The sequence below is a fragment of the Erinaceus europaeus genome, chromosome 14, assembly GCF_950295315.1.
Source record: "Erinaceus europaeus chromosome 14, mEriEur2.1, whole genome shotgun sequence".
NCBI classification, from domain to species: domain Eukaryota; kingdom Metazoa; phylum Chordata; class Mammalia; order Eulipotyphla; family Erinaceidae; genus Erinaceus; species Erinaceus europaeus.
In genome coordinates, this window is record NC_080175.1 from 25,470,714 (window position 1) to 25,494,237 (window position 23,524).

General features: G+C 42.6%; 1 protein-coding gene across 3 annotated transcripts in view; it reads right to left on the bottom strand.

Annotated features, from left to right (window-relative positions):
* CNNM2 (cyclin and CBS domain divalent metal cation transport mediator 2) overlaps positions 1-23,524 on the bottom strand; it is a 171,975-nt gene that overhangs the window by 26,330 nt on the left and 122,121 nt on the right. For 2 of the 3 annotated variants that reach the window (XM_007530633.3, XM_007530641.3), the window contains exon 2: positions 3,297-3,440. The exons of the other annotated variant lie outside the window; for it this stretch is intronic. In XM_007530633.3, coding sequence (XP_007530695.1) covers positions 3,297-3,440 — 144 coding nt within the window. The remainder of the gene's footprint in view (positions 1-3,296; positions 3,441-23,524) is intronic. 3 annotated transcript variants of the gene reach the window in all.

The following is a 23,524-nucleotide window of genomic DNA, read 5'->3' on the forward strand; positions in this document are numbered from 1 at the left end:
CCACAATGCAGTGAGGAGCAATGCTGTCCTGCAAGAGACACATGAAACACGTGTCCCTGTCTCTAAGAGAATCCAGGCCTCAGATGAATGGAGAAAAACACACAAAACCACTCAATGAACAAGAACACATTCATAGATTCTGTTTTTCTTTTTTCTTCACATTGGTCTTGTGCCTGTCTGACTGAACTGCTCCTTGTGGGCTTTTTAATTTCCTTTTTTAATTTCAGAGGCAGATAGGGAGGCAGGGAAGGAGAGAGAGAGAAAGAGACACCCTAGCACAGCTTCACTGCTCACAGAGCGTCCTTTGGTGCCGGGCATGGTGCTTGCATGTGGTGCCGGGGGCTCAAATATAGGTTCTCGTGCATGGTAGAGTGGTTCCAGGCTCATATAGGATATACTTTGAAAATATCTGTTAACTCCATTTCTCCCCTAGACAATGAGAAGCTCAAGGTCAAGCAAATAGAAGAAAGTGATTCAGAGTATGAGGAAAATGACCCAGAGCAGAGGTCAGCAAACAGCCTCTGTCACAGCGAGAGGGGAAGTACATGAGGCTCCACAGGCCATGGACTCTCTGTAGCCAAGGACTGACTTATCTCTGCCTTTTAGTGAAAGCAGACCTATGACAATGAATTAGCATGACTGTGCTCCTGTGAAACTTTTTGGTAGACAAGAAACTGAAATTCATATTAATTTTCATGAGTCACAAAATAGTCCTTTCCCCCCACCACTCAATAATTTATTAATAGTAAGAGAGCAAAAACTGTCTTAACTCATGGTGTGATAGAGAATCAGACAAATAAACCTTAGTGAGCTGGATGTGATCCAGCCCTGATGCAAGGTGGCTGATCCTTTCTCCACTATTTTCCTGGACAAATAAAGATCAAGACGAAATCATTTTAAAGACGATGACCTAACTGCCTGCTCCGTTCCCAGGGACCATGAGTCTCTGTATGACTGTCTCATGTCCACAGCAAAACAGACTGATTGTTGGATTTGACCTGGGGTGAAGCACGGCAGCATATACTTTATTCCTATCTCAGAATCAGCAGGGTAGATCAATGCAGTTTTTATATGATTTTCTAGAAACAACCATTATCTCTCATCTCCTATCTGGACCAAGAATATAGGTGCTGGGGAGGTGGCTCAGTGGGTGGGGCACATTCTTCACATGCCGTCTACGCAGAAGACCCTGGGGTCCATCTCTGGTACCACAAGAGATCATCAAAGACAAAAGAAGTGGGAACTCCATGGATAGTGAAACAGTGCTTTGATCTCTCTCTCTTTTGAGTCTAAAAGCAACAAAACAATGGGCCTGGGTGGTGGCTCAGTGATATCACTCATGTTCAAGGTCCTTGGTTCTGTCCCTGGTATAGAGAGAAAGGAAAGAAAGAAGGAAGGAAGGAAGGAAGGAAGGAAGGAAGGAAGGAAGGAAGGAAATATACCTGATGGACAGGTAATGTGGCTCACTAGCTGAGCACATGCCTCTTGCTTATGAGACCCTTCCATGTACATGAACATATGTGTGTGCATGCATGGAGTGTGTGTGTGTGTGTGTGTGTGCACACATACACATGACACTTAAAACTACAAGGCCAGCATTATATTTCTACCAGTAAGCCATGTTTGGCACACTTGTGTATGAAGTTAGTCTAAATCAAGGTTTAACTGAAGTCAAATGCAAACGTAAGATCTCATAAATGTCTAAGTCATCTTGCTTATGATGAGTACTACCCCAGGGGAAAACACATAAATATACAAAAACACGCCTGACATTAAATAGTTTCTGTGAGGAAGGATGGAAAGAATGTAAACACAATAAAAAAAAAAAGAATGTAAACACACAAATAACAATATTCTTGATGAGATTTGACAATGCCTCTGGAGTCAAGAGGCTAAAACACAGGCTAGACACTGCACAGCATGAGGGAAAAATATGATACATTTTTAGAAGCAGGTCATTAGCTAAATATAAAATGTATTCTTTTAAGGGTGCATGAAACACTTTCAATTTTAGAATGAGGACACAGCCCATCTCCTGGGAATGAATAAAATTACTCTGCTTTCAGTAAAGGAGGCTTTGTCCCCAGCCACTTGAAATTCCTCCCCCCCCCACCCCCGTAGTCATGTTTTGTGAAAGCTAAAGCTGGGCAGTAGTGCAACGGGTTAAGTGCAAGGACCCACTGTGTAAGCATCCCAGTTTGAGTCCCCAGCTCCCCACCTGCAGGGGGTCTGCAGGTGTTTCCCATCCCCTGCCCCCCCCATCTCCCCCTCTTCTCAATTTCTCTCTGTCCTATCCAACAACAACTACAGCAATAACAACAATAACAACAACAAGGGCAACAAAATGGGAAAAATGGCCTCCAGGAGCAGTGGATTCCTAGTGCAGGCACCGAGCCCCAGCAATAACCCTGCAGGCAAAAAAAAACCAAACCAGAGCCTAGATGCTCTTTCTCTATCTCACCTGTGGAGGGCCCAAATAGCTTAGGCCTTGAGCCCTCTTTGGCACTGGGAAAGTCTACAAGCTTTCTCAATTTGCTTGAGTGAGTTTGAGAAAGGAGGTTTCAACTCCATGGCCCAACTACCCAGTTGTGGACTCCCATAAGAAAGGATTCAGATTCACCACTCAGCCCAGGATCAAGCCTATTGCAGGTGCCCCCCTTTACTAGCCCAAGTCACCTTCACCCACCCATCTTCCCCCAAAGAAGGCAGAGAAGGAGCAAAAACATCCCATCCTGCCTCCTGCTCTTTCACTTCAATGCCATTGCTCCTGCTAACTTGTACTTGCACACCTCACCTCGGTCCCCACCCCTGAGTTTTGGAGTAAAGACTTTTAACCAAGGACCTGATACTATTCATCAATTTCACAAACTCTCCTCACTTGCAGTACTTGGGTTATGACCTTACACAAAAGCAGAAGAGATCTGTCTGAAAACCATCTATCTAGCTGTGCAAAATGAACTTTTAGTAAAGAATTATGCTTCCACGCATAATATAAATGTAAAAAATCCAGAGTGGAGTTTTCTGTTTAGGACAACCAATGCCCAGGTCAGCAGCTAGCTGAAAACAACAGCAGCAACAGCAATAACAATACCATTTGACATTTCAGGATGAGCTGCCTCTTCCCCTCTGGTAAAGGGACTGGAGAACACTGCCAGGCTGTTCACAGCCTACACACACAGCACATAATTAGAAACAGAGGCAAACAACAACTGGTGATGTCAGATGGCTCCCAAACAACACGGCGCACACAGCAAAACAAAGGTTTGGGGGAATCACACTCAGATTGGACCACTCACTGTATAAGTCGGTTTCATCAAGAATTTCAGATTTGATGATTTCTTCAATGACGTCTTCTAGAGTGACGATTCCCAGAACTTCATAAAACGGATCCCCCTCTCCTTCATTGTTCACTCGCTGCACAATGGCCAGGTGAGATTTACCTTTAAAGAAAAAAAAAGTGTGTGTGTGTGTGTGTGTATGGGGGGGGGCAAAGCATAAGAGACAAGTTTCTGAATGTCCTGAATGCAGTCTCAAAAATGATCATGGTCAAAACAGCAGCAAATACAGATGCCAAGACATTAAAGTCTGCATTTTAAAATGGCATGCAAATGCCACAAACAAATGGAGAAGCTTCACAAGTCATCAAAAGAAGCGTGACCACTCGGAGCATGCAGAGCAGCCTAGCCTCCCTCTTTCCACGCTGTTCTGCTCTACGTTGCCATTTGCTTTCTAATGGATCTGGTCTTCAGGACAACCAGCAATTCCTTTGCGACCTGTTAGCAACTGTTAGTTTGCTTTAGGAGAGTAGTTCTCAGAATGTGGTCTTTGTACTCCTAGAGGCTCTCAGACTCTTTTAGGAGGCCAGTAAGGTCAGAGTACTGTCATAATTGGGTTTAAATGTTCCTGGCCTTTTTCATTGTGTTTGGTATTTGGTTTGAGGCTTTGAGCCTGCTTATTTCTACTGCTCCTCCTCCCAACCCCTCTTTAATGTTAGATATAGACAGAGAGGGACAGATAGACAGAAATGAGGAGAGAGCAAGAGAATCATAGCACTGTTCCACCACTCAAAGTTCCCTTGGTGCCATGAGTGGTATTTCCATGTGGTACTTGAACCCTGGTCCCCATGCCAGGTAGAGTGTGCACTCTACTGAGTGAGCTATCTTTCTGCCTTTGCTAGTGACCCAAGCACAAGTCAGGGCAGAGGGAGCAAACTATACTTTGTGCTCACTGGTTCTTCCACCAACATACTGGCAGTATAAGAGAAATTCAACTTCTTGTGAAAAAAAAAGTATGACAAAGCATTAAAAAAGGACTGACTTTTACTGGATATTGACCCTGCCTACTGGTCTATTAATATTCTGTGTGACAAAGTGGGAAATGTCATAAAACACTTTTGGACCCCTGTGCTGAGCATGGGCCCCAGACCAAACTGATGGGATTTACAGCTAATAATATTTATACATTTTCCCCATATCTGGGAGCCACTCTCTTCCCTGATCCAGTTTTCTAGCCCTTTTCCCAAATATGACACCATCTCCCCAGATAATAACCTGGGTCCACCTGCATATTAGGCATCAGGCTCAGGCAAAAACTAGTAAAATCATGGGCCCCTTGGAATATTCCTAAAATAGGCCTACTAGGTTATTCCAAAATGGAGACCCCAAATCTTCATCTGCAATATTCTTGCCTTTAGGTTCATGATTAGTCAACAATTTGTTCTGCTTTATATCTTAACTCTTTTTCAGCCACCAGGTTTCATATTCTACCATGATGTCAACCTGACTTCCCTGGGCAGACGACCCCACCAATGTGTTTGTCCTGGAGCCCCAACTCCCCAGAGCCCTGCCCCACTAGGGAAAGAAAGAGACAGGCTGGGAGTATGGATCGACCTGCCAGTGCCATGTTCAGCAGGGAAGCAGTTACAGAAGCCAGACCTTCCAGCTTCTGTATCCCATAATGATCCTGGGTCCATACTCCCAGAGGGATAAAGAAATAGGAAAGTTATCACGGGATGGGATGGGATATGGAGTTGTGGTGGTGGGAATTGTGTAGAAATATACCCCTCCTATCCTATTTTTTTTTTCCCACTAAGCCTGTTAAGTCAAGGAAAACAACAGCAGCATTTGCTGCCAATAAAATGTGAGCTTCCAAAGGGAAAGTCTGAATTGTGGCAAACTTGTATCCACGACCATGTGCTGAAGAGTTTTTTTTTCCTTGTGATTAAAAAATTATATATTATTTATTTTTGATAGAGACAGAAATTGAGAGAGAAGGGAAAGAAAGATACAGAGAGAAAGAGAGACACCTGTGGCACGGTTTCACACCTTGTGAAGCTTCCCCCCCCGCCCTGGCAGGTGGGGCCCAGGGGCCTGAACCAGGATCCCTGGGCATTATAGAACATGTGCACTCAATTAGGTGCACCACCACCTGGTTGCCAAGAGCTTTTCAATGAAGACTTGTAGCGAAAGAAGCAGGGCTATTAACAATATATGAAATATTCAAGAGTGAAACGTGCCAAGATGTCAGAGATCTACCTTCAGTTTTCCAGACAGTCATGGTAATGTTGTCACCAAATTATGCATGTGTAAGCAATCTATTCAAAGTGCCAGGCAAAACTATAGATTCTTAAAAAATATTTATTTTATTATCATTGCCATCAGGGTTATTGCTGGACTCGACGCCTGCACAGCCAACCCACCCTTCCTGACAGCCATTTAATTTTCCTTCTTTTTCATTTGCTAGAACAGAGAGGAGTTGAGAGAGGTGGAGCTAGTAAAGAGGAAGAGAGAAAGAGAAGCACCCGCAGACCCGCAACACTGCTCGTGAAGTTTCCCCTCTTCAGGGGGAGAGCGGGGACCTGAACCCAGGTTCTCGAACCTGGTAATATATATGCTCAACCAGTGCATCACCGCCTGGTCCCCAGACTTTTTTTTAAAGTAAAGTGTTTATTTAGGAGTAATTTTAGATTTGTGGAAACATTGCAAATATGATATGGAGAGCTCCTGTATAACCTTCGCTTGGTTTTCCCCTACTATTAACATCTTATGTCATCACGATACAGTTTCAAAACGAAGAAACTGACATTGACATTGCACCATGAAGGAACTTCCTTCTACGGCTTTATTTGAATTTCACCAACTTTCCCACTAATATTTCTGTTGCAGGGCACCATGTGGCCGCTAAGTGGTCAATGGCACCGTTTATTTTTCTTTTCTTCACCTTGTCAATCAAGGAATACTGTTCCGTGGTTTGGTTGTCTGATGTTTTTCTCATGATTAGACAGCAGTTGTGGGTTTTCTGGTTATGTAGCTATCAGATACCACAGCTACTAGGCAGCCACAGGACACAACAGGCAACATTCAGCCCCAACACATGGAGAAGACAGAGTTTCCCCACTTTCTCCATCGTCCAGCTACCAAGTGTATGCCCTTTCTTTAATTCTGTTCTTTGGAAGCAAATCACTAAGTCTTTCTCACCTTCAGGGAGAGGGAGGGTAGGAGTAAACTCTACACCCTGGTGTGGGGAAAGTTACCTATATTAGTCAGAATTCTTCTCTAAGGACCATTTCAGGCCAAAGGATTTTAGGTAACAGTGCATCAAAGTCCACTGACTCTAGTTTCAGATCTTACATAGCAACTGACCTTTAAAATCCACTTGTGACATTTGGATGTAGTATCAAAGGTACTATTGTAGCATTGTTAAAAATGGTTATTAAATGCCCTTCCATTTCCCAAATACAGTAGGTCCTCATCCCCCACCTCCACCCCACCCCACTGGACCACAGGGTTACTGCTGGGACTCCAGGCCTCTGTGGTTCCCCCCCCCGCCCCCCCCCCCCGCAGATTCATTTTCCTTTTTTCTTCCCTCCCTTCATACCTTCCTATTTCCTTCCTTCCTTCCCTCCCTCCCTCCTTTCTCTTTTGATTTCTTTCTTTTTTTCTGCCATTGCTAGTGGTTGCTACTGACCTTTTCAGATAGAGAGAGAGAGAGAGAGACACTAGGGGGGTAGATAGAATAATGGTTATACAAAGAGATTCTCATGCCTGAGACTCCAAAGTCCTAGGTTCAATCCCTGCACCACCATAAACCAGAGCTGAGCAGGGCTCTGGTAAAAAAAGAAAGAAAAAAAAAGGATTTTATTATAGAGACACTGCAGCATGGAAGGCACAGTGTGGTGGGGTCAGGCCTGAACCTGGGTGGTGTACATGGCAAAGAAGATGCACTATCCAAATGAGCTATTTTGCCTTCTTTTTTTAGAGGAAGAGAGAAATAAAAAGGGAGACAAAGAAAGAAAGAGAGACACCACAGCACCACTCCACTAATCATGAAGCTTCCCTCATACAGGTGCTCCCATGTGGTGGCTGGGGAGGGGGGCTTGAACCTTGGTCCTAGCACATGGCAAAGTGTGCGCTCTACTGGGCAAGTCAACTCCCAGCCCCTTCAAATAATGTTGTTTTATTATAAAGTGAACAAAAAACACAATCCCAGGCAACACTGAACAAAACATTATTCAAAGACTTGCTTGTATTATTCCTTCTTTTACTTTAAGTCACACTTTTCAAAGAACCTATCAAAGCAGCTAAGTGGGGACTTACTGTACACAGCTATGGAAAGTCAGACTTCCTTCAAGTATTTCAGCTAAAATAATATACTGCACAGAATGAATGAGGAAGACATGAGAATCTAGCAAGACAGCAGAGACATATGCAAAAAGTCACAACAATGACATTCTATTTTTGTTTTGAGAAATAGTTATGTTAACAGGTAATAGACATATTGCTTCCATTTAAAAATAATTAATATGACATTTAAATGTGTTTTAATTTCAAAAGCAGTAAGTATCAGGAGATAGAAGGCACAATCACTGTGAAAAGTTTAACGGCATCCTAAGACAAAAGGGTTTCATGAACTGCTGCTGCAGGAGACGGCTCAGATGGCCAGAGAGTCTCATTCACGTCCGTCATGGTCACATCATCCTGAGTGAAAACCCCAGCACTGTCCTTTGGTAGTCATGACCAGATGTGCGCTAAGAGAACTCCATGACGCCTCTGAGTACAGTCTTGGTTCTAAAACCAGGCTCATGATAAATGTGGCTGAAGAGAACTATTGTGTGAATAGCAGGGACAATGCTGGGATCAAAGGTAGCTCACTATTCCTTCTTCTAAGATACCATCAACTTAATACCAGTTGACACAGAGACAAAGGAAGACTCTAGAATAATGTATACTCTTTGAAATATGCCTTTCATTTTCAGAAGGAGCTCTTTCCTTTCCATCTCTCTCTCTCTCTCTCTCTCTTTCTCTCTCTCCCTCTCTCTCTCTTTCTCTTTCTTTCTTTGTACCAGACCACTGCTCAGCTCTGGTTTATGGTGGTACGGAGGATTGAACCTGAGACTCTGGAGCCTCAGGCATGAGAGTCTCTAACATTATACTATCTACACCTGCCTGCTCCCCCCCCCCTTTCCCCTTCAAATTTGCTCCAGGGTTATGGGTGGAGCATGATTAATTTACAGCTTCAGGCTGCCTCCCCCCCCCCTTTTGATAGACAGAGAAACTGAAGGAGGGTGATGGAGGAGAGAGACACCCACAGCACTGCTTCATGGCTTGTGAAGCATCCATCTTGTAGGTGAGGACTGGCTTGAATAGAGATCTTTGAGAATGTTAACATCTGTGCTCTACCAGGTGCACTACTACCTGGTCCCTCAGAAAGTTCTCTTAAAATGTTAACTCCATCTGTCAAGTACCAGTTTCCCCAATTCAAGGTATCTGAAACACATCCTGAAACTAAGCCAAGAAGCTGTGATCTGGAAACTTTGGATGTGTCAACATTTACAGATATACACATGTCCGACAATTAGGTGGGCTTGCAAGCCGGAGTTTTTAAAACAAAATCCACTTGAAACTTCAAACTCGGTGAGTTCATTTAGACACATTCAGTTAAAGAGACTAGAAATCTTCTCAGAAGTTCTTACTCAGAAACTGGCTTAGGTCCTGTAGGTTTACAGGCCCCTTCCACCCTGCCCATCCCAGACCCCTTAAATAGGCAACAATGTCTGGAAGACTAGACTTTTAGATCGTTAGACAATTAGGCATCCCAGCAATGTTCATCTTTAGCGTGCTCATGCTCAAAGAATGAAAATGTTCTGAGTAAATGAGATGAGGAGGAGACTTATCAGCAGTAGATATAAACACTGCGTCAGGTCAAGTGGATTCTGGTCTCATCAATTCAGCCTGGTCAGTTTCTCACATCTGCTTTCCCAAGGACCCAAACATAAGCAGTTAAAAATTCTTGGTGAATGCTGTCTGTCGAAAGTTCAATTCTTTTGCTATTCCCAGCTTGTGATCATTTAAAAGGAATTTTCCAAAGCAAGGTCTAATATTAGACTCAAAATGAAGTTTCCATTCCACTGAGGCGCTATTCTCACAAAAGTAACTACCGCATAATCAGATTGTCTTGGAGCGATTCGTTTAAATGCAGATGGACATACTTGAAATACCAGCTCTATAGCACCCGCAGATCTGACTGCAAAGGGCCATATTCTAGGAGAAACAATTTGTGTGAGTTAGGCGTCTTAGACTGAAAATTATTAAAGTTTTCTTTAGCGTTCACTTGTAGCCTTTCACACACCCCCACCTCCAATGTTGAAACTTCTGCATCTGCCCCAGAGCCACATTCTTTTAGCTTTGGAATTCATGGTGAGAAGCCCTGTTTTCTGAACCTTCTTCCTGGTGAGCAGTGTGAAAGAAAGACAAAAAAAAAAAAAAAAAAAAAAAAGGCACCACTGTCTTTACTCCTCCTTTTGGAAATCTGCAATGCAAATGCACCTGTCTCTACCTAACCATTCACTTGGGGGTGGGGTGAGAAGTGGGGGTGGTGGGTGGTGGGTGGCCCAGTCTTCTCAATGAAAAATGTACAGAGCTTTTCAAAACAGAAACACAGAAAAATGAGCTCACCTGGTGTCCTTCGTAACCAGAGCACTGTAAGAATTAAGTCAGGATTATAAGCAGAAAAGCGACTTTGGGGAAACCAATAAAAGACTAAATCAAAAACTAAAAACAACTAGGAATTTATAGAGTCTTAACTCTTAAAGAGATGAATAAAAAATCTAGCAATCACCAAAATATGTGATTATAGATTAAATAATCAGACTTCTTATGTACACAGATTAAACAGATTAATAAACTATATGGAATAAGTACATATAACTATTACAAGTGGTGAACCTTTCTGACTTGTTGTAAGATGTCTTGCAATATTCCAGTCACTTTGAACTGTCCTGAAATTTATAACCTACCCTCTTTTCCTCCTGATTTGGTCCTGGGAAGAAAGAAAAAGGGATCACTGAAGTCAGGCCCAAGAGAATCTAAGCAGGCCTGTTTGCAGAGTAGAGGGCTCTATGAATGCATCTCAATTTAAATTCAGAATCACAAGCAAGTTGTTTTTAACAGCCCGGCTCATTCATTCTTATAACTGCTATGTGCTCAAGGCAAGATACTCACACTGATGAAATCACACTTGATGATGAGTATCAAGGCAAGAATTTCATCACACTGATGAAATTGACTATGTGGCAGACTAAGTAGTGAAAATCGTCTATACCTGGTGAAAATTGGGATCAAATTTCTGCCTTAGCTTCCAGACTCCCAAATTAGTTCATTATTTGCATATGCTCTCTGGATTGGCAAACCAGCTCAGACTGTCAACAGAATGCCACAAAAATGATAGCAGGTTGCAACACTTGCTGGTCAACATAATTCTAGGCTCAAATTTTGAATGATACATGCCATTTGTATTTTGATGGGAATAAATGGATATTGTGATTAAACTGACAAAGGGGACCTGTAACTGCCACATGGACATACAGATTCATTGGCTAGAAGTTTGGTGACTATGAAATGTAATGGAACAGTAGATGGACTAACTGAAATAGCTAAGGAAGAGAGCCAAAGCGGTGGATAGAGCAGAATGGAATCAGAACAACTGACACAGCTGTGCTAATAAAGAGTGATATACAGTAGTCACAGAGACCTAGTGATCCAGCACAGTGGATCTGAGCAGCTCAGTGAGGTCCCACAACACCACTCAAGCAGCAGGAAGAAAACAACCAGAACTCCAGACAAACACTTTATATTTGCCATTAGTGCTGAGCTGAACAACTCCAGGGGGTACCATTGGCATAGAGGTAATAGCCCCTCAAAAACAGAGTAGGGCCAATGAAGCATTTGATACGCTTTTTTTTTTTTTTTTTTTTAAGGATTCCCTGTCTCGGGGCCGGGTGGTGGCGCACCTGGTTGAGCGCACATGTTACAGTGCTCAAGGACTCGGGTTCGAGCCCCCGGCCTTCACCTGCAGGGGAAAAGCTTTGTGAGTGGTGAAGCAGTGCTGTAGGTGTCTCTCTGTCTCTCTCCCTCTCCCTCTGTTCACCTCCTTCCCTCTTGATTTCTGGCTGTCTCTATCCAATAAGTAAATAAGGATAATAAAAAACATTTAAAAAAAGATTCCCTGTCTAAAACAAGGATGATAGTAATAATCCTGTAAGTAAGAATCAATAAAGCTCCTAAGAGTGAGTTCTTTGAAATTAGTGAAAAAAGAAGTCAGAATATAGGTCTCAGAACCAACAAGCACAGTAAGATGGAAGCTTATAGTCATTGCCATAATTAAGATCTCCCAACCAGTTTGCATATTGGTAGCAAAAGACTACATTATTATTATTATTATTATTATTATAATCTGATTTATTTCTAAAGGTTTAGCTATTTATTTTTGATGAGTGAGATCAGAGCACTGTTCAATTCTGGCATATGGTGCTAGAGATTGAACCTGGGGCCTCCAGGTTTAGTCCTGTGCTTTAAAACTGAGATCTCTCCCCAGCCTCAGGACACTGAACAGAATTAGACTTAGTTTTATCTACAAGGACTTACAGTTGATATAATGTGTATAAACCTAATTTACAAGCCATCAGTTACCATGCCCAGTTAAGTGTCAATGAGCTAGCATTACACAGGTTTACTCACTCAATAAGTCATTTTACCAAGTGGCTACTATTTTTTGAACTCTGGCTCTGGGGAACAATAGCACTGACTCTCACAGAATATTCTAGCAGTTGGATATAGACAAGCAGACACAATTAAAATAAGAAAGAAAGGAAGGACGAAAAGAAGGGAAGAAAGGAAAAAGAGCAGGTCAGATTGTGTAAAATGTGCTGAGAACAATAAAAATGTTGTGGTGGAATTGCATTTAATAGAAGCTAATCAAGAGTCCCGGCAAAACGGGAGGCATCCCAGAGCCAGAGGAAGTCCAGGCAGACTAGGTAGAATGTGTCAGGTAAAGGGACCCTGGAGCAGAAGAGGCTCATTGTGTTTGAGGACAAGTAAAAAAGCAAGGAAGCCAGTGTGACAACAATAGAGTGACCAGGAGAGGAAAGGATGAAGGTGAGGTGTATGGGGGCCTGGTGAGGGTGGGTGGGTAGATGACGTTCTTCTGATACAGTGGTGGCTGGGTGAACCTGGGTCACATGCATGGCAAAACAGATACATTCTCCAGGTGAGATAATTTGTTGTCCCTCAGTTTATAATGAATAAATTAGATTGCTTGTAAGTGTAGTTAAGGATCTTGAGATATAGCACACTGTGAGAATGTCATATCAACAAAATGGAAAAGGACAGGTGTTTGGAGAGGTTGTGGAGAAAAAGGACTCTGCTACACTGCTGGCGGGAATGCAAATTAGTGCAGCCCTTTGGAAGACTGTATGGAGAGTCCTTAAACAAATGAAAGTATTGTAAACACATGAGAAAATGCTCCAAGTCTTTGATTGTCAGAGAAATGCAAATAAAGACAACAATGAGATACCACTTCACTCCTGTGAGAATGTCATACATCAGAAAAGGTAACAGCAACAAATGCTGGAGAGGGTGTGGGGTCAAAGGAACCCTCCTGCACTGCTGGTGGGAATGTCAATTGGTCCAACCTCTGTGGAGAACAGTCTGGAGAACTCTCAGAAGGCTAGAAATGGACCTACCCTATGATCCTGCAATTCCTCTCCTGGGGATATATCCTAAGGAACTCAACACACCCAACCAAAAAGATCTGTGTACACATATGTTCTTAGCAGCACAATTTGTAATAGCCAAAACCTGGAAGCAACCCAGGTGTCTAACAACAGATGAGTGGCTGAGAAAGTTGTAGTCTATACACAGTGGAATACTACTTAGCTACTAAAAATTGTGATTTCACCGTTTTCAGCCCATCTTGGATGGAGCTTGAAGAAATCATGTTGAGTGAAATAAGTCAGAAACAGAAGGATGAATATGGGATGATCTCACTCTCAGGCAGAAGTTGAAAAACAAGATCAGAAGAGAAAACACAAACTAATGTATTCACTGTCAAATGTAAAACATTAATCCCCCTATAAAGGAAAAAAAATAAAAATAATTTATTGTGAGGGGACCAGGTGGTAGTGTACTTGGTTGAGTGCACATGTTACAATGTGCAAGGACACAGGTTCGAGCCCCCAGTCCCCACCTGCAGGGGGAAAGCTTTGTGAGTGGTGAAGCAGGGCTGCCAGTGTCTCTCTGTCTCTCTCCCTCTCTCCCACCCCTTCCCTCTTGATTTCTGACTGTCTCTATCCAACAAATAAAAAAATTTTTTTAAAGTGTATTGTGAGACTGTCATGTAGGCTTTTCTTAAACTTGCCACATGCATTTTCTTCTCTGCTTTGGCTCACTAAACTATGTGGATTTTTCTGGAGTTAGCATCTAATATTGTTTCTCTTCAATAATCTTTTTTTTTTCCTCCAGGGTTATTGCTGGGCTCGGTGCCTGCACCATGAATCCACCGCTCCTGGAGGCCATTTTTCCCCTTTTTGTTGCCCTAGTTGTTGCAGCCTCGTTGCGGTTATTATTGCCATTGTTGACGTTGCTTTGTTGTTGGATAGGACAGAGAGAAATGGAGAGAGGAGGGGAAGACAGAGAGGGGAGAGAAAGATAGACACCTGCAGACCTGCTTCACCGCCTGTGAAGTGAGTCCCCTGCAGGTGGGGAGCCGGGGGCTCGAACCGGGATCCTTACGCCAGTCCCTGCGCTTTGCGCCACGTGCGCTTAACCCACTGCGCCACCGCCCGACCCCCTCTCTTCAATAATCTTTTATCACCTCATGTTTTGGGTTGAGATGTAATATTGCCTATGTAGTACAAGAGCTATAAGAGGACTTGTAACAGAGGAGAAAATTTATGTTTTTGAAAGAGACAGACCTGGACTGAAATCCTGACAACTATTTGGTAGTTGTGTGTCATTAACAGGCATTATTTAAAAATTCAGTGTCCACACCTGTATTATAAATATACTATCATACCACCCTGATGGAGCTCAGGTTATAATAAGGTCATATGCAATGTATTTGGAAAAATCTCTCAGTATACAGTGTGTGTGAAAGGGTACCAATCCTAAAAGCTGCCTAAATGAAAGCAAAATCGGTACTGGTAGGAAGCAAATGACTAATGGCAACTTTGTAAGTTATCAACAGAGATCTTGAGGAGACTGCAATTTTAGGTTCCTAGAGAATTAGGATGGCAAAACAAACAAACAAACAAACAAACAACCCTGAGCTTTTACTCGGAGGTGGGAAGTTATTGAAAAGTTAGTGAGCAGAAGAGTGACAAGAACTGAATTATGTCTTAAGAGGATCAGCCTGCTGTGATGAAAGAAGACTGGATTGGCAGTTGGGGCAAGGAGGACGGAAGCAGAGGAAAAGAAAAGAGTTACTCCAGGGCGGGGAGACAGGTCAGTGGCAGTGCACAGGACTTTACCGAACTCCTAAATTTGATCCCAACACCACATATGGCAAAGCTAAGTGGTGCTCTGGTCTCTTTTCTCTTCCTCTCATAAAAGAGAATACAACTTTTAAGAAGGTATTTCAACCATCCAAATGAGAGAGGATGGTGACTTAGCCCAGGTGACAAGAGGTACTTAGGTCCTGGGGATATATTTTAAATGGAGCTACTTGGCTCTGCTGATGGACTGGTTATGGGGCAGGAAAGAAAGAGGAGTCAAGACTGATTCTGTTTTGTTGTTGTTTGTTTTTTGGTCTAAGTAACAGAAGGACAGTTTCCATTCACAGAGGAGAACAGTGGGAGGTCAGTGTTTAGAAGGAAGAAACCTGCCCAGTTGAAGACATATCAAGTGTGAGACTTCACTTCCCAGAGAAAATGTCAATTAGGCGGTTACATACCTAGGTCTAAGATTAAAGAGAGCAAGAGAGATGGCTACAGATAAAAACTGAGGTTCAGGGCAGAGACAAAAGTAAAGCCAGAAGTCCAATGACAGCCTCTTGGAAATGGGTGTGTGTATGGGGAGGACCAAGCACTGAACCTGGGTGTTCCCTGTCTCATGGGCAGGATGACAAAGGACAGCCTAGGAGGGACCACTTGCCCCACTGCATTGGGTCATATCTGGATCTTGTATAAGTGGCACACTACGGTGAGAAATACCAAACCCTGCAAGAGGTAAGAACTATGTGAGATGAAGAGCAAACGAAGTTAGAGATGCCGAGTGAAAAGAAAAACCTCGACTGGGAGAGATATGACAGCAGCCTTCAGTTCTCTGAAATGGAAAGCAACTAGTAGGTTCCCATGTCTCCTTGCCCCGTGACTTCTGATTAGACCAGAAACACCCTTCTGGTTTTTTGGGTCTTTGGTATTATTATTCTTGCATTATTGTTCATGACCAAATTGTAGCCCCCAGCAAGTTTAGCAATACCTAACACCCATGTCTTCCCTATTTCTACATAGACACGCACATGTCTTACTAAATCCAACATACTCATACAACCCCATTGTTCCAATGTGCTAGTTTCTCATCATTAATCAATTAAGGACGAGGAAACTTCTGAGAGCAGGACTCAGGGGCCATCAGAATGATCCCCACCATCATTTGGTTTCCTGACCCCTCTCCATTCATCAACCAAAATAACTTCATCTTCTACAGCCATAAGCTCCATGTTTCTGTTCATCCCCACAGATCAGGCAGGAAGGAGCCATTCCTCAAAGGAAGGGGCCAAGAGAAGGAGTTAGTAAGGACAGTACTCTCAGACCCTCAACTTGTTGTGGGACCAGTAGGACTGGTCCACCACAGCCTCACCTAACCCACTGTTGTGGCACATCTGGGCTCTAGGAATGTCTGAGTCTACCCCTGTGCTTGTCTCAGTAGCACACAGGTCCTTCTCAAGCCATTTCCTCTCAACCCAGTAGCTGCAAAACCTGAAGAAAAGCAAACCCTGAATAACAAGTCACATCACAAATACATAAAGACATCCTCTCATAGTCTCTGGTCATGCCACACCGAATACACCCAGTCCAATCTGATCTTGAAACCTAAGCAGGGTCAGGTCAGATTAGTGCTAGAATGGGAAGACATCATCTCACAGATGTTTGAGTAAATTCATGAGTGAAGTCTTTCCTTCCTTTCTCTCTCTCTCTCTCTCTCTCTCTCTGTGTCTCTCTCTTTCTTTCTCTCCTCCATCCCTCCCTTCTTTCTTCCTCTCTTTTTGTTTGCTCAGCTCAGCTCTGGCTTATGGTGGTACTGGGGATTAAACCTGGGATCTTTGGTGCCTCAGGCATCACAGTCTGTTTGCATAACCACTATGCTATCTCCCCAACCCATAAAGGCTTTTCTAAAAGTAATATTGATCTTTCTATGAGGGAAAGACAGTAAGCAGCACCACTACACCATGTAGTGCTAAAGCTCAAACTCCAAACCCTCATACATGCCTTGTAGGCCTTCTGCTGGCCGATAAGATAACAGTCTGACATTATAACATGTGTACAGTGTGAGGAGCTATATCGCCTCATTTAAGGAGCTATCACCTTGCTATTCCTTTTTGTTCAGAGCAGAAATGAAAACTAAAACACTTATTTATTTTTATGTAGTGCTGGGCTCTGGCCTCACACATGGGTAAAAACATCAGGTAAATTTCCTGGTCCAATATTTTACTATTTTAAAAAAATGTTTGTTTGTTTAGGGTCAATAAAATAACTCACTTGGACAGCGTGTTACCTTGTCATGTGTCCCACTTAGGCTCATGTATCCTACCACAGTGATGGAAGCTTGGTGCTGTGGTTACTTTCTCTCTCTCTCTGCTTCTCCACCTCTACCTAAAAAATTTTTTGAGAGTACAGACAAACAGATAAGGGAGTCATCATAGCATAGACTCGTCGTTCATGGAGCTGCCGTGGTGTGATTCAGGGTGCTGTATGTAGTGCTGGGGCTCCAACTCAGGGTCTCACACACTGTGACTCAGGGGGTAAGCTATCTTCTGGACTCCATGTTTTTTTTTTTTTTTTTAAAGTACTTACTTTACTTACCATCCCCACCAGAATTTTAAGTGCATTTTTTCCAACTGAATTTTCCCACCATAAAATACACCAGAAAAATATGACACAGATCTTAAAATAGTCCTACATCAACAATACATGAGTGTATATATAGAAGCACTTGCTGAATATAGAAACTGCTAGTTTTAAGTGATGATAACTGTTGCTATTCTGGGAGATGAAAGTCCCCTTTTACCAAAAGTTTTACTACTTTCAAAAAATTCCAGTGGCTGATCAGTAAGCGGGTGGCTGAAATCTCCCCAGGAGATAAGAGAACAGCTCGTATATTCCAGGCCTGTGGGGTCACCTCAGACATTAGTAAGAATGACATGTCACACCAGGAGCTTTTTTGGATGCAATATGGAATCATGGCTTCCTAAATTGCCTAGTGGAGGGGGGTAAAGGTTAGTTTCATATAGGTACTACTTGCGAACAAGACCATTTCCTGTCAGAATTCCGAGCATAGCTACCCATCTGCTAGGCTGTAAGGACTTCCAGGGGACAGGTGTGCCATTTACTGGCCACTCCAACTCTGCGAGTAAGGGAGTGGCCACACTTGTGAAGTGCTCATTCTTTCAAAAACTTTCTCTGAAAGGAAAAGAAAAGCACATGTTCCACCTGAAGGTGACTGCAGAATCCTGGAGCAGTATCTGCAGCTCCCAAGAGTCAGAACATCAAGGAGTCCAGCCTTAAGGCTGCCTCCGAGGGGACATCTCTTACTGCTCAGGCTCCCAGCTAGGCTAGCAATACCTGTTTCTTAACATTTAAACTGGGTTGGGTCCCGCCTTGCAACTCTTAACTAGTTGCTTATCTTATTTTTTTTTAATCTTTTTATTTTTTTATTATTGGCTACAGACAGAGAGAAATTGAGAGGGGAGGTGGAGCTAGAGATAGGGAAAGAGACAGAGAGACACACCTGCAGCCCTGCTTCACCAATCATGAAACTTTCCCCTTGCAGGGGATTGAACCCAGGTCCTTGCACTTTGTAATATGTGTGCTTAACCAGGTGCACCACTGCCTGGCCCCTAGTTGTATATATATATATTACCAGAGCACTGCTCAGCTCTGGCTTACATCTGGTGACCATCTGTTTTCCATTGTTGCTGCTGCTTCTGCTGGCTGCTGCTATTGGATAGGACAGAGAGAAATGGAGAGAGAAGGGGAAGACAGAGAGGGGGAGAAAAAGACAGACACCTGCAGACCTGCTTCACCACTTGTGAAGTGACCCCCTTGCAGGTGGGGAGCCGGGATCCTTACTCCAGTCCTTGCTCTTAATTGCACTATGTGCACTTAACCTGGTGTGCTACCACCTGGCCTGAATACTTTTATTTTCAGTCTACACAACTTTCTTGGAGACAATGGTATTTCATGTCTTCAGGTGACCTCTTGCACATCTGTAGAGGTTTTCTCTGAACTTAGATGCCTGAGGTACTGACAATATCTTCTTTCATTCATTCACTACAATGAAGATTCTATCTTCTTACAGTCTAGGCAGTATTTCAAGGAGTTTACATTTATTTGTCTATTTAACAGAGCTGGGACCATGCATATACACAATTTCACACTCATAGGATAATTTTTGTTTCATATTCAGACAGAGACACAGGGTGGGGATAGGTGAGGGTCAAGAATTGAATCTTCTCCCATGTGGTGCCAGTGTTCAAACCAGGGCTAAGCATATAGCAAGGCATGCACTCTAACCTGGGAGATACCTTTCAGCCTCCAGTCTTGATTTTTACAAGGCACTTTCCTTATATATTTTATTTATTTTCCCTTTTGTTGCCCTTGCTGTTGGTTATTGTTGTTGTAGTTATTGTTGTTATTTATGTCGTCATTGTTGGATAGGATAGAGAGGAATGGAGAGAGGAGGGGAAAACAGAGGGGGGGCAGAGAAAGATAGACCTGCTTCACCGCCTGTGAAGCGACTCCCCTACAGGTGAAGAGCAGGGGGCTCAAACCGGGATCCTTACACGGGCCCTTGTGCTTCGTACCACGTGTGCTTAACCTGCTGCACTACCTGACTCCCTACAAGGCGTTTTCATACTAAACACTATACTCTACTGTTAATTACAGTTTTCTCATCAGGCATACTTTCTGCCAGTCAGATATATATTATGTAGCTTTATCCCAGCACAATGCTACGTAGATACAGACGTCTAACTCCTGAAAACAAGGCTGTTTTTTAAAAGGTGAATTAGAAAATGATTATTTATTCTATGAAAATATTCTTGACTTCTAAAATAAGTCATTATAAAATTAGAGTGTTTATTTTGAGCTAAGGGTACACTCACATACAGTTGTAAGAAACAACAGAAATTTCCATGTGTTTTTACCCATTCCTCCCCTGGTTAACACCTCATAAAATGACAATACAGTACCACTCCCAAGATCCTGACACGGATACAAGGGTTCTTCACTGCCTTGTATTTCACACACACATTCCTCTCATACTACACAACAGATCATTTTAGTCACTTTTATCCCAAAACAAAGGTTTGGTGTTTACTGGCAGAGGCTCTTGACCTTCCACTTTTAAGTTTAAGGCTATTTAAAAGCTCCTAACATGAGGATCAGTAGGAAAATATTTTCTTTTTTGCCTCCGGGGTTATTACTGGGGCTCTCAGGCACTATGAACCCACTGCTCCTGGTGGCCATTTTCCCCATTTTGCTGGGTAGGACAGAGAAATTGAGAGGGGAGGGAGGGAGAGAGAGAGAGAGAGAGAGAGATCTTTGCTACTTGTGAAGTGTCCCCTCTGCAGGTGGAGAGCAGGGGCTCAAACCCAGATCCTTGAACATGTCCTGGTGCTTAGTACTAGGTGTGCTTAACTGGGTGCCAGCTCCTAGAAAACATTTTCCAGTTAACAAAATTTTGTTTCCCAGGTGACTTTTGTATTTCATTCATTCATTCATTCATTCATTCATTCATTCATTCATTCATTCATGCAGAGCACTGTTCTGTTCTGGCTTATGGTAGTAAGAGAGATTGAACCTGGGGCTTTGGAGCTTTAGGCATGATGGCCTTTTTGCATAACTATCGTGCTACCCTGCAATTCACAGGCAACTTTTGAAACTTCAAGAATATCTGATGTCCCTGACCAGGTTGGTTGACCAAATTTCCCTGTGGAGACAGAGGACAGGTAGTTACAGCCCTGAGGGAACCAGTGGCTGTGCTTTGGGACAGAAATAGAGACACCTGCCTTGATTTACAGATGGATGGATGCTCAAGCAATGCCCAGAGGCACCCCTGTAGCATTACTGCTTTCTAGAAGCCCCTTGTTAGCGTCTATCAGTATGATGGATTTCTGATGTGGCAGCTCAGATAGGCACTGGTGCCTAGTAATTCAATTGAACACTAATCTAGGTGCTGCTGTGAAGGGATTTTGTAGACATAATTAAGAGTCCCCAATGAGTTAACTTTAAGTAAGGGCAATTATTCTGGGTGAGCCTAGTTTAATTAGGTAAAAGGCCTAAAAAGGAGGGTAAGGGAAGGGAGGAACGCCCACTTGTCAAACACAGCTACAGATCATGTCTGTGGGTTCCAGCAGTCTTCCCCATCTAAATGCTTGCCCGACTGACTTTGGAACTTCTTGGGAAGGCCCCCTCACCACCCACCCACAATAACATAAACTTGTTTCTTAAAATAATTTTTTAAATTATCTTTATTTATCGGATATAGCCAGAAATCTAGAGGGAAGGGGGTGATAGAGAAGAGAGAGAGACAGACAGACACCTGCAGCCCTGCTTCCACTTGCAAAGCTTTCCCCCTGCAGGTGGGGACCAGGGGCTCGAACCCGGGTCCTTGAGCATTGTAACATGTGCACTCAACCAGGTGCACCACCACCCAACCCCAAAATAAATTTCTTTGTGAGGGTGTGTGTATGTGTGTGTCTCTCTGTGTGTCTGTGCTCACACAGAGAGATGAGCTATGACGTCAAACTCAGGCCCACACCACACAGGGATTGAGAAAGTAAATATCTAATGAAAATTAGAAAGAGATCCAGTTTTCATTTGCCAAAACCAAGAGAACAGATGATTGATTTTCTACAAAGACAAACTAATAATGCATGTTCGGCCAGAGAGACCTCCTCAGATATCTTTCTGGAAGAAACAGCAAGTGAAGCAACCTTTTACAATAACATCACCGCCCCCCCAACCTGGGCTATTGTGAAAAATGCAGCTATGCATATGGGCTGCATATGTCCCTTTGAATTAGTGTTTTCACATCCTTTGGATATATGTCGAGGAGTGATCTTGTTGGATCATAAGGCATTTCCATTTGTTTAAGAATCCTCCATACTGTTTCCATGGGGGCTGTATGAGTTTGCATTCCCACTAACAGTTTTAACAGATGGCTTGATAAAGAACATATGATGGACAGGGCGGTGGTATATACCCAGTAGAATGTACATGTTACCATGAACAAGGACCCAGGTTCAAGCCCCCAGTTCTCACCTGCAGGAAGGAAGCTGCATGAGTGGCAGAGCAGGTTTGTAGGTCTCTCTTTTTCCTCTCCCTTTCTACCTCCTCTGTTCCTCTCAATCTGTGTCTTTATCCAAAATAAATAATGTATGAAATATGGATTCACTGGAATACTATTTTTCAGTTTTAAAAAGATGATATTGTATCCTATAGGACAAAATGGATGGACCCAGCGGTGGTGACTGTGCTGACTGAAGTAGGGAGGTGAAAGACAAACTCCTGGATGGCTTCTCTTATATATGGAATGTAGATCATTTAAACATATGGACTTGGGAAAAAAAAAGAATAGTCAAACTATCTCTAAGACTATGCAAACTATAGCGGCTATTCTGTGGTGGGGTGAGGTACAGAACTATACCCCTGTAGTCCTTATAGTCTTATAGACTAATATTAAATCACTAATGGAAATTAAACTGTAGCTGTATTAAAAGGAGACAAATCATTGCTCCATCCTACCAGAGAGTCCTTCGGTCTTCCACCCACAGTGAATGGGCTCACATTCTTACAGCACCACTAGCCAGTTCTGTCTTTGTTTCTTGTTCTTCTGTCATACTGCCCGATACTTTAGCCAAAACTCAAACTAGGCAATTAATAGAAGATTCCAACCATTCTGTGACTTTCTTAATGGTCTATCCAAATGATCTGTGAGAGAATCTCATGAAGTACTGAACAGAAGCTGGAGAGATGCCCCCCCCCCATTATTTCTCTCTCTCCCAGGATATTTAAAGACTTGGATTTTCCCATCTTTGGGGGAAATATTTTCTTATAAATAGTGAGGCATGCCGGGCATCTCCACTTCATCTTTTTTGGTGGTCTGTAACACTCACTGGAATGTTTTCCTAGTAAATGTTCAGCAATGGAAAACATGGCTAAGACAAAGGATGACTTTCAGTCTGAGAGGATGGGAACCGTCTCATCTTTCCCAAGAGATAGGTAGTTCTTCTATAGAACCGAGGGGTTTATTTTAGAACCAATGAGTCTATTTCTGTCTTTATTTTACACTGTGACCTTCAGAAGGATGACAAATTAGGACTGAGTATACTAGTGAGGTCACAGTCAAACAGATTAGTAGTAGTCCAATATATCCAATAATGGGATGGTTTAAAAAGAGAAATGCACTTCTGCTGCTAAGGCCAAATGTTAATGTTTCTATTTTATGATTTTTCTCTTCCTTTCTTCTTTGTGTATTTGTTTTTGGGCTGATTATTATTTTTAAATTGCTTTGTAGTTCAAACTCTTGATTTCAACTAAACCAAATTCTTGGATGCTTTCTACAGTATAAGTAGATAATACCAGTAGTTATGCAAAGTCATAACAAAAAAACAACCCTCCTGTTGTGAGCAAAAATCATCGAAGTTCATACATACATGTGCTAAATAAAAATACTGCAGACAAAACCACATATATTTGCTTTACCAGTGGGCAAGATAAGGTGAGAAGGAAGAGAGAAGAAGGCTATTTAAATCTGCTTATAGGGGAAGCTAAGGGAAGGGCAGGTTTTCTTAAAAGATTAAAAAACAAGACAAAACAAAACAAAAGCAAAACCTTATCCCCTGTTCTTTTTCAATTGTCATTTAGCAGTCTTGGCCTGATGATGAGGAGTTAGAATTATTATTATACAGTTTTAGAGTTTTGAAAAGTGAATTCCATAATATTGTCTAGTCAGTAATCATATAATAT